This window comes from Brassica rapa, chromosome A01, assembly GCF_000309985.2.
Source record: "Brassica rapa cultivar Chiifu-401-42 chromosome A01, CAAS_Brap_v3.01, whole genome shotgun sequence".
In the NCBI taxonomy this organism is placed as follows: Eukaryota; Viridiplantae; Streptophyta; class Magnoliopsida; order Brassicales; family Brassicaceae; genus Brassica; species Brassica rapa.
The window spans coordinates 18,901,683-18,913,414 of record NC_024795.2 but is presented as its reverse complement, the minus strand read 5'-3'; the positions used below and the strand labels follow the sequence as shown (position 1 = coordinate 18,913,414).

The 11,732-nt window shown below is 36.3% G+C and overlaps 2 protein-coding genes across 3 annotated transcripts; one reads left to right on the top strand and one right to left on the bottom strand.

The window, feature by feature from the left end:
* The first annotated feature begins 7,269 nt into the window (after positions 1 to 7,269).
* LOC103830294 lies at positions 7,270 to 9,308 on the top strand. The gene is given in 7 exon segments (XM_009106059.3): positions 7,270 to 7,980; positions 8,114 to 8,149; positions 8,152 to 8,202; positions 8,205 to 8,308; positions 8,615 to 8,744; positions 8,746 to 8,762; positions 8,764 to 9,308. Coding segments are annotated over 7 exon segments (528 nt in total). The 5' UTR covers positions 7,270 to 7,890; the 3' UTR covers positions 8,864 to 9,308.
* LOC103830303 (protein RTF1 homolog) lies at positions 9,162 to 11,667 on the bottom strand. 2 transcript variants are annotated; one of them, XM_009106067.3, is made up of 2 exons: positions 11,506 to 11,667; positions 9,162 to 11,297 (listed from the first exon to the last, which is right to left on the bottom strand). In XM_009106067.3, exon 2 carries the CDS (start codon positions 11,270 to 11,272, stop codon positions 9,380 to 9,382), a length of 1,893 nt encoding a protein of 630 aa, XP_009104315.1. In that variant the 5' UTR covers positions 11,273 to 11,297; positions 11,506 to 11,667; the 3' UTR covers positions 9,162 to 9,379. The 2 variants fall into 2 exon arrangements, with proteins under 2 accessions (XP_009104315.1, XP_009104324.1); XM_009106076.3 differs by having other exon boundaries at positions 11,395 to 11,631.
* Between the last annotated feature and the right edge of the window lie 65 nt (positions 11,668 to 11,732).

The window sequence follows — 11,732 nt, the reverse complement described above, 5'->3', positions numbered from 1 at the left end:
AATATTATATAAATGATTTTTAATCTTAAAAAAAGTTTTATAGATTTTAAAAATGTTTAATAAATATATAAATGAATTTAAAATGCAAAAAATAGATTTTATATACAAAAAACGTTTTCAATATATATATATAATTTCAAATTCGATTTTTATAACCACAAAATTAATAAAAACTCTAAAAAAAAAATTCAAATCAAGTGAAATACATAATCAAACTCGATTTTACACAAATCTACCATTCACCCTAACAAAATCTATAAATCTCATTCCAAAATCATCAAATCTACTTAAAAACCATACAAATCTAACCTAAAAGAGTGGGATAGGGTTCTTACATGATTATGGGGGAGGATTAGGGGAGATTCGCCGGAAAAACGCGAGAGAGAACGGTGGAGTCGCCGGAAATCGCGAGAGGAGAGGCTCAGCGGCGCGGAGAGAAAGAGAGAAATGGGGAAGAAGATCGGGCTCGCCCTAATATTATGAGGCGTCCGACGGAAACTATCCGTCGGAATTTCCTCGGAAATATTTAATATTTCCGTCGGAATTTCCTCGGAATTCTTTGATTCAATTTTCCCGAAATATTTGGCGGCTTGGTTTACCCGGTTAAATGAAAATATTCCGACGAACAATGATTCCTCGGAATACCCTCGGTAATCTCCGAGGAATTTCTGAGGAACCAGGGTTTGGGGTTTTAAAACATCGATTATTTTGCCGTATTTCATTTCTTATACAATTATAATGCATACCATTGAGGATTCTTTGTATAGATGATCATAAACCATGAAATAACACAATTTCAAAAATAATTGTAAGTATTCCCTTTACCATTTATTAAAGTGTATAAGTGTTTCTCTTATGTTGTGTGGTTTTCGTTCATGCAATCGTAAAAGTGTTTGTTATTGGATAAAACACCAAAGTTCATAGTTCCAAACATCATAATCTGGTTATGACACTTAATGAAGGTTATATACGTGTTATTCAATCCGTAAAACGTTGTTTTCGATTTAAAACCCCCAGTTCCTCGGAATTTCCTCGGAATATACCGAGGAGATTCCGAGGAAATCCTTATGTTCGTCAGCATTTCCTCGGAATATACCGAGGAAATTCCAAGGAAAAAGAATCTATAATCAAATCCCCATCTCCTCGGAATTTCCTCGGAATTTTCCGAGGAAATGCCGACGAACATAAAGAGATCCTCGGAATTTCCTCGGAATTTTCCGAGGGAATTCCGAGGAACTTGGGGTTTTCAATCGAGAAGATCTATTCCGAGGAAATTCCGAGGAAAACCTATCTGTCCTCGGAATTTCCTCGGAATTTTCCTTTAAAAAAAAAAAAAAAAAGGTCGACGCTAGTCTGTTTCCGAGTCGTCATCACCAGATGAATCTGAATCTGGATCTTGGTGAAACTCTCCAATCACTGGTTCATCCTCTACGTGAACGGCGGCTTCTTCTCCGAAGTCAGTTAAATCGACTACAAGGCCAACTCCACCTAAATCTTCTGCTGCACTTAAGTTGCCGGATGTGCTTGGTTGTAGTGGGTCTTCCAGCTCAGAACTTCCCTGAACTCGGCCTCTCGGGTTGAGTCTTGTAACAGTAACCCATGGATCATCTCTGTTCCTTACCCGGGGGTACTTGATATAACAAACCTGATCGGCCTGAGAAGCAAGAATGAAAGGATCATAATATTGCAGCTTCCGTCTTGAATTTACTGATGTAACACCAAATGCATCTGTTCTCACACCTCGATCTGGAGTGTTGTCGTGCCAGTCACAATAGAAAACAGTACAGCGCAATCCAACCATGCCCAAATACTTGATTTCCAAAATCTCATTTATGTGTCCGTAGTATACATCATCTCCTGATGCAGAACAAACACCAGCATCGTAAGTCGTACTCGAACGTCTCCTCTTCTGAGTTGTGAATGCATATCCTCGAGTACAAAATCTCGGATATGACTTCACAACAAAGTTTGGTCCAACGACCATCTCGCGTATCCAATCGTCAAATGTTTCACCTCTGGCCAAACCATCACTCACATAAGTAAACATCCATCCACCAAATTCTCTCTGCTTCATTTCTTCTAGTTCGTCCTCTGTGGCGTATCTATATTCTAACCGCTTTTCTGCCATGAAAATCCTTTCATATTGAAGAACATCTTCGCAGTTGGTGAGTAAATATGTTTGCAAATGACTGCGCTCCTGATCAGTAAGTCGACGGTCCTTTGGTTTTCCGCTAAGTCGTCCAACGTCTGTGAAAATGTCTGGAACCTTCCAATGATATGTTGCCCGTTCGCCTCTATCATCATGCCGAGCAGGTCTTCTGTTTTTGGTCTGAACTTCTGCTGGAAAGTAGTACTCGGCAAAGTTTGAAGTTTCTTCATTGATCATCTGTGCGACTATAGACCCTTCCACCCTACTTAAATTTTTCACCATCTTCTTCAAATGGAACATATACCGCTCATACAGATACATCCATCTATACTGCACAGGACCACCAAGTTCCAATTCTCTTACCAGGTGAATAACAAGATGCTCCATAACATCAAAAAATGAGGGAGGAAATATCTTCTCAAGGTTGCACTGAATCACAGCTATGTTAGTCTTCAAATTTTCAATACCTTCAAGAGTCACTGATCTTGTGCATAAATCGCGGAAGAAACCACTTATCCCTGCAATTGCTTCATGAACATTTCGTGGTAATAGTTCCTTGAAGGCAAACGGAAGGAGACGCTGCATCATTACATGGCAATCATGGCTTTTCAAGCCAGTAAACTTTCCTTCCTTTCTGTCGATACAGTTACGCAAATTAGATGCGTAACCGTCTGGAAATTCCACATCGTTTGAAATCCAATCATAGAACGCATCCTTTCCCGCTGCATCAAGTCGGTATATGGGAAAAGGAGCCCTACCACTCTCATCAACATGAAGTTCTGAACGAGCACATATATCGACTAAATCCAGTCTTGACTTCAAATTATCCTTTGTTTTACCTTGAACATTAAGGATCGTGTTCATGAGATTGTCAAAAAAGTTCTTCTCGATATGCATGACATCTAAATTATGCCTTAGTAGATGATCCTCCCAGTATGGCAGATCCCAAAAAATACTTTTTTTGGGCCAGTTATGTAGGTTTCCAACACCATCTACCGGAAAATGCTCATGTCCACCGACGTCTGGCGTCCTTTCTGCACCAAAATCTCTAAGTTGTGTCTTCAAATCTTTCCCACGAATTTCTGGAGGTGGACTGTCAAACACCCTCTTGTTCTTCGTAAACAAATTCCTACTTCTACGATATGGATGATCTGGTGGTAGAAATCTCCTGTGACAGTCAAACCAACACGTTTTCCTTCCGTGTTTTAGTTGGAAAGCATCAGTGTTATCTTGACAATATGGACATGATAGCCTTCCATGCGTTGTCCATCCAGATAACATACCATATGCTGGAAAATCACTTATTGTCCACATTAGTACTGCCCGCATTTGAAAGTTTTCTTTATACGAAACATCGTATGTTTCAGCACCTTGAGTCCATAGTTGTTGCAACTCATATATTAGTGGCTGAAGAAACACATCAAGTGATCTCTTAGGATGCTCTGGTCCGGGAACGAGAATCGAGAGAAACAAAAACTCTCGTCGCAAGCACAAGTTTGGGGTAGGTTGTATGGTGTAAGAATGACTGGCCATAGAGAATACTGTCTTCCACTCTTGCCAAACGGCCTGAAACCATCAGTACATAATCCAAGGTAGACATTTCTTCTCTCATACGCAAAGTCGGGATACTTTGATTGGAAATGCTTCCACGCTTTTGCATCTGAAGGATGTCTGATCTCACCATCTGTTGAGTGCTCCGCATGCCATCTCATTGGTTGCGCTGTGCGTTCAGACAGATACAGCCTCTGCAACCTTTCCGTCAAAGGCAAATACCACATCCTTTTATATGGTACTGGAACTCTTCCACTCGTATCTTTATAACGAGGCTTCCCACAAATATACCAAATGTTTTCCTGCTAATATAATTACTCGCCACTGTAGTCGGTAATTGTGTCGTTATATCAGCTGTCAAATTCAGTCGTTAAATTGAGTCATTGAAAAAGTCACTAAGCCATCGTATTATACTCACTAAATAAATCGTAAATCGGTCGCTAAATTGCCTACTCATTAGCAACTGGAGTCACGACTGCCCCAAATAGTAGCAAAACAGTCGCTAAATACCGACTGTTTTACGATTTAATAATTTAGCGACGAGGTGTATTACGACAATTCGAATCAGTCGTAAATCAGTCGCATATATCCATTTAGCGGACTGATTACCGACTCATATCGTAGTCGGTAATAACATGTTTTGCTGCTTGTAGTGCATCGAATATATTTCTATTGATATCTTTCATGTTGCAGATGAATGTTTTCCAGCTTTATATTTATCAGTATTGTTATTTTATATGGTTTTTATATATTTGTCAAATACTCATGTAGATCAATATTAACGATATTGAGGACCAAAAAGTGAGAAGGCCATGAAGCGTGATGTGAGTAGACGAGGAGATGAAATATTAATGGAGGAAAAACCAGTTAATCATGTTGAAAGATTAGAGAATACAAGCAAGAATGATCGGGGTTCAGATGTTTTTAAAATGAATGTTGAAATCTATTACCAGAAGATGACGATATCCCAAAAAATAGCTTTACATATAATATACTTTGAACCACATTTTCTAAACCGTATTCAATACTTTCGGATCGGTGAATTGTTAAGATAAGGTTGTTATTATATTCATGTATTCTTCTACTTTTCTCTATTAATGTATTGTTGAGATAAGACACGCTAGATAATGTTATTATATTCCTGTTTTCTTTTATCTTTTTTCTGTTAAGATGAAAATGCTCTAATTTTATTGATCCTGTAATTTACTTGGCAAAGTCGCAAAGAAGACGTGTTTTGAGATTACCTTACTAACCGCTCTCCACTATCACATTTGCAATCTCGGTTCTCTCGTATGTGAATGTTACTCAACTCCACCTATGACTTAACTGTTCTAAATTACCATATTTTCAAGAGCGAGTTACCAAATAGGACATATATAGTGTGGTTATCCTAATCAAAACTCGCGAGGTTATTATTTTATATTATTATGGTATATTCAGATGTGGTATCATCTACATATATTGTTACGTTTTAATTGTTGATTGTTAAGTTGATGTAAGGTTTATATGAAAACGTATAATGTTTAGTTTGTATAGTTTTGTGTTGATTATAGAAGACATGTCAGGTTGCTTTTTAGGGTTTTCGTTTTAAGGTTTAGTTCAATGTATGATACAATTGATATATTTATAACCACATATAATATGATTTCAGTTTTCAAATAGTTTCTATAATCAAAACACTATATATTGTGATAATTAATTAAATGATGACCACTTTAAATTAGATATTAATTTTTTGATAGTTTCTATAAACTATTTGAAACTATATTTTTTTCTGGCGATATTCTCTCACACATACGAAATGTTAAATCATCTAGTGAAAGTAGTTTCCTATTAAAACTGATATTGTTTCTATAAACTCCACTTAAAATAGGTTACTATAGTTACAAATATAAAGAAAAACATTAATTCTTTCTAAAACTAAAATGATACTTTTTCTATTAAAATATGTTAACATATTTTATTTTAACTTTAAAGATATAGATACTGTTATAAAAATCTTATAATAAATTTAAATAAAAAATAAACAGATTATTATGATTAAATACAACTATAGTTAATATAATTTAGTTTTTACTTATAGTATGAAAAATAAAAAATAATTATATAGATATATATTTCATAAGCATAATTAGATTATTAAATCAAATAATAAACATTGTTACATAACCTAATATCTATTAATTTTTAAAATTATTAAATTAAATTAATTAAACACAAAATAATATAAATTCATAAATTATAAATATACTTTAATTTATTAAATTATTATAAAAATAAATATTTAGTTTGATAAGAAAAATAAAATTCTTAAAGTTAAAGTATTGAAAATTAGATCAATATATATTATTTTTATTACAATAGTAAATTGTATCTAATATTTTATGCGAGAGACCAGTTTCAAATGATGTCTAAGAAGCAACCAATTGTCATATTTCTACTTCTGAACCGGATTATGTAGTGGCTACATCATGCGTTTGTAATGGTATTTGATTACGAAACTTGATAAAAGAGTTGAGCCTACCAAAATAGGAGTCAACTAAGATCTTAAAAAGTCGGCAATAGTATTTACGAAGAATCCAATTTTCTATGATCAGAGCAAGCACATCATCAGTACTCATTATCATTACATAAGAGAATGTGTTACTAAGACAGACGATCAAGTAGATGATATCTTCATCAAGTCATTGAAGGGAAAACAGTGAAGACTTTGTTTCGAATAACCAAACTAAGTTTAAAAGGAAGGATTGAAAAGAAAATTTGATTTAGATCACTTTATTAGGACCAATAATCCAAATTTTAGAAGAAAGATAGAGAAATATCTAAACAAAGTGGATAAAAATAAAAACAAATTGTAAAAGATATCATGGATAAAGATTAAAGAGTAATTTATAATTAGCTAATTCATAACTCATTACTAGTATGAATAGGATGCTTGTATCATTTGTAATCATCCAATCAAATAAGAAATATTATCTAGTGATAATAACATATATATGTTCCTCTATACTAATAAACTAGCTTAAGATCCGCACAATTGCGCGGGATGAATGTTATATATAAAAATAACTTTTATCCTTTATTATTTATTTGTATTAATTTAGGTATTATGTATATAATTAAATTAGACTAAACACATAAATCAAAATAATACATCTTGTTTATTAAGATACTTTTTGTAAATAAATAAAAACAATCATTTTATTTATTTTATATGGTATATAACTAAATTTCAATGACAAAGATATAGATATATTATATATTTTAATATAAATATTTATTATTGAGAATTTATACTCATGTGATAAACACAAAATTTCTAATGTGCGATTTTTTGAATGCAAATTTCAAAATTTAAATATTAAGGTTTCAATACTTTTTCAATACAAATTTAGAAATTATCATATTTAAGTATTTTCTATGTTATATAGTTTAATTTTAAACTATATTAATATATAATATGAATATCTAGTAAATGGGACTATATTCATACGATTTATGATCATTTGTTGTATCTTGTTATTACCAAAAAAAGTTAAACCGTTGATCACAAAATTTTAGTGTGAGTCATTTAACGTTTTTGGTAATTTATAGTCGTTTTCAAAATTCAAAATATAACATATAAGAATTTGTTTTTATTATATGGTTAATGTGGTTATTTAATATCTTTTAATAATATAAAATTAAACAAAAAGAGCTAAGATACAAAAATTATTATTAAATATTTATTATTCATAATCATTAATTGTCATATATACGTTAATCATATTAGACAAATCCGTAGATGTTATTTAAGAAAAATGCAAGAATATTCTTTTGTACACTATTTATCAAATTAATAGTTAGTTTAATAAAAAATATAATATAATTTAAGATGGACCAACTTATTTTTTAAAAATTTTGAATTTTATTTTCGTGGTAACACATAGTTACAAAATAATGGTGTAATGTTTGTCAATTAATATATAATGAATTTTTTTATAAAGGAAAATATATTTTATTTTTCCCAACACTCTCCCTCCCTCTCTCTCTGTTCAAACACGTTGTTACAAAACACTTGCTACAAAGTTTTCCAACAGTTTCCTCACCAGAAACTGTGTCGATGAAGTTCAAGTACACGTAGAGGTAGAAGAAAAGGAAGAGATTATTTATCTGGGTCTAGGATTTTGATTTATTCGACTTTGGCTGCTATGGCTTCTGTGTTGCTACTGTTTCTAGTGTTTGTGTTTGATCTCACAGCTTTTGGTCTTGCCGTTGCTGCCGAACAGAGAAGAACCACCGTTGGTCCTCTCTATCTCTCTCTCGTAAATATGATTTGATTATTGTTACTTCTAAGTATTTTGTTCAAATGTTACCTGTGGTTCTTGTACTGTGTTCTTCCTGATATTTGTTTGTGTTGCCTTTTGGTGATAGTGGCAAGTTGTTAATGAATCAGGAGATTCAAGCTACTGTGTGTGTGTGAGAAAGATATAGCAACTGGTCTCGGAATAGGTTCTTTGTTGACCTTATAGTGGCAAGTAGTCAGCTCTTCATAATGGTGGCGAGCCGATATCGCTTAGCACTAAGTGGGTCTAGATCCTATCCTATTGTTCTTTTCATCACCACCTGGTAAAAATAATTAATTATCTCTTGTATAATAATCCATAAATGATGAAGATATCATTCATTACATTATTCTTGCGAGTAGAATGGAAATAGTTGAAGCCTGAATGCTCTAAGCTTCTACTTGACATAGATGTGTGCAATGGAGATTTAGACTACCGTCCTTGAGTTCAGAACTACTAACTTAACTCTCTAAGATCAAATTAAGAACTAAACGTTCCCTTGTATATATGGTTGATTGCTTTTAGTGGTGATTTTCACTTCTGCTCTAGTTGGTCAACTGCAAGCGATATCTTGTTCTGACTTGTGCAGGGTCTTCTTCTTCATAGCAGAGGTGTGTTTACTTGCGGGATCTGTGCGAAACGCTTACCACACCAAGTACCATGTCTACTTTGGGAACACTGCTCCTTCTTGTCGATCTTTAAGGAAAGGCGTGTTTGCGGGCTGGAGCTGCGTTCATAAACAGGGATTGTCTCCGAGCTTTACTACGTGTGCTTGACAAGGCCCAAAGACTATTATGAGGTTCCTAGAGATCCGAGTATTCGAATGAGTAGCTTGTAAGTATTGACTAAGTTGATAAAATACACAGAATAGACTTTTGTGTTCATCTTTCTCTCTCTCTCCCCTGTAGAACCTTACTTTATATGGTTTCTTGATAACTAAATTGTACAAAAGATACAAGATTCAGACATGAGTTGGTGAATGATGCTTCCTTCTTCAATCCTAAGTTTCTTACTCTCTCTGTTCCAAAGATGAACAGCAAAGCTATGTTTACGCAAATGCATAAGCCTCTTCCTTGACCAATTCACCTCACTCTCATTCGCTGACGCCCTGTAAAATCTTCTGAGCCATCTAAATCCAAGACTGGCATCGAACTTGATTTCTAATCTCATGCAGTCATACACTAATCAGGAGAGTTCACATAAGAAACAAATACAAAAATATTTTAGGGAAAAAAAAAACAAATTGCTCGAAGCATTTTGAGTACAAACAAAAAGAAAGAAAATCAAGCAGCAGTTTTAACAAGAAGATGATGATGAAACACTGAAAAGACCCTTGAGATACATAATCCAATAATCAGAGAAGACCTCTCCTTCTCTTGTAATCACTAACAGTTAACGTAAGTCCATGTCTCTTACCATCGTTCTCAACAACCCTGCATCCCACTGTTGCTTCTGTCACCTGTTTCCTCGCCATGAATGCTTTCTGTACTCCCTGAGGTCCTCCATACTTCTGCAATGCCGTTAAGGATAAAGGCAACTCAAAGTTATGCATCAGATTGTGTTCCGCTCCTTGACCTATTGGAGCTCTTGTGTCTATCAGCTTCCCTGCCTCTGCAGCCGCTTCTAAAGCTGCTTCTGTCGCTTCAACACCGCCTGCATCTGCTTCATTGGCCTCAACCGCTGCTGCTGCTGCAGCTGCGGCTTCGTTCTCTCCTCCGTCTTTCCCACTGTTTTTACCATTGTAGTAGTTTGATGAGCGTGTCCACCTCCTTGAAAACGGATCATACCCAGCTTCACCAGCCTTGAGACTAGCAGTGATTGATTTCACCTCTGATGCGTTCTTGAAATTCTCGGCTCTGTTCTTCTTGTTCATCTCGAAGAGTTTGAGTGCTTTTTTATCTACACCTTTCTTATTCCGTGAGGCATCGAGCTGCTTGATCTTAGCTTTGATCCTCTCTACACCAGCTCTATCGTTTTTGCTCTCCGCAATCTCCAAATCTTTTCTAAGCCGATCTTTCTCTGCTGCAATATTCATCGGCCTCACCGAGGCTGATTTTTTCTCCTGCAACATCTGCTTAACAGTCTCCGCCGAGTAGACAAAGCTGTTGATTCTTTTGATCGCTTCCTTCTTCTCTGATACATCTTCCTTTGAAGGCAGGCGACCATTTGTTCTCTCAACCTCTCTGATCCATTGCCTATACTCTTCCTCCACAGGATGCCCATCTGAGATCATCGCCATTTGCCAACGAGCAGCAGAGGTTTCATTACCCCAGAACACGTTAAGGTACTTGTGAGTAGTCTTGTTCTCTAGCTTGTACGCCTTGTCCGGATCAGCTGCATCAACATTCTTCACCATGCAGAGTCTGTAAATGGGACCACTCTTCGACCTTCCAATCCCAACTCTCACAAAGCAACCAACGATGAGCTCCTCAAAGAAAGGCTCCATAAACCATTTAGCAAGCTTAGACCGCCTAATAGTAATCTCCTTAATATCCTCATACGTCGGCACATCTGACCTGTCGTCATCACTGTCAACCATTCCTCCATTGGAGCCTTCATCGTCACTCTGAGACCTATCACTATCACTTGAGCTAGCTAAATGCTTCCTCTTCATCGACGAAAAATCTCTGCTACCTGAACCACCTTTGGATGCATCCCTGAGCTTCCTGAGAGCAGCAGGGTCCTGCTGCTGCTTCATACGCTTAGCCCTCAGCTCGTTCAAAGCATCATCCTTTGCAGCGGCTCTGTCAGCAGATCTAGCAGAAGAGCGAACACCGCGAGAGGCAGGAGGAGGGTGAGTGTTCTTTAGGGAAACAGGGGTGGTGGTTGTCTTGTCGTTTTCCCTCTTGGACCTAAGCTTCTCAGTGAAGCTCTTGTCACCTTTCTTGTCAGCGCGTTCGGCGAGAATCATCTCCCTCTGAAACTCAGTCATCCCAGCAAGCTTCTGCCTGTCCTCCTCGTTCTTGTAAAGGTCGTCACCAAAATCAGAGTCCTCGTCGTCGCTGCTGCTGACACCTTCAGGATCAGATGTGGCATCTCTCTCTGCCTCTAGTCTCTTCTTTAAAGGAACTTGAGAAGCAGAAGGCTTTCTACTTGATGGATAGGCACGATCTGCATCAGAGTTTGAATCGCTGCCACCATCGGAGTAAGAACCTTCACGTCTCCGCGAAGGAGGACGGGACCTAGAAGGAGGAGCTGCGTTTGTTCTCCCAGCAGCTTCCAAAAGCAAGTCATCTAAATCAACCATTGCTTCGGCTTTTAAACTATATCACCTGAAATTACAAAGATGAATTAATGAATATAAAGGGTTTGTACTTATTCTAAGCGTAACGCAAGAAGACAATTGAAATCGAATGTTGAGAGCTATACGAGAGATCTTGAATCACGGAAGGGGAGGCGGAGACGGATCGATCTCTCTCTCTCGTAAGGGTATATTCGAATAAGGAAAAATAAGAGAGGTAGAATTGGAAGGAAACTAACTTGAGAATGAACGGACGGAAACTTGATGCAGCGACGACCTACGGGCGGCGGAAGTGGAAGGAAGGTAAGGGTCACAAAGGGGTGATATAATTGAATGTGTCGACACCCCAAAAAAAAAAAGATACCAGATGTTTTAGTATTTTGACAAAATACCCTTGAATGTTTTTAACAATGTGACCGGTTTTGTATTCTTTATAAGACTCAACACAAGGGTATTGTCGGTATAG

Coding starts and splice junctions, on each gene's coding strand:
- LOC103830303 (XM_009106067.3), bottom strand. CDS start 11,272: ATGGTTGATTTAGATGACTTGCTTTTGGAAGCTGCTGGGAGAACAAAC.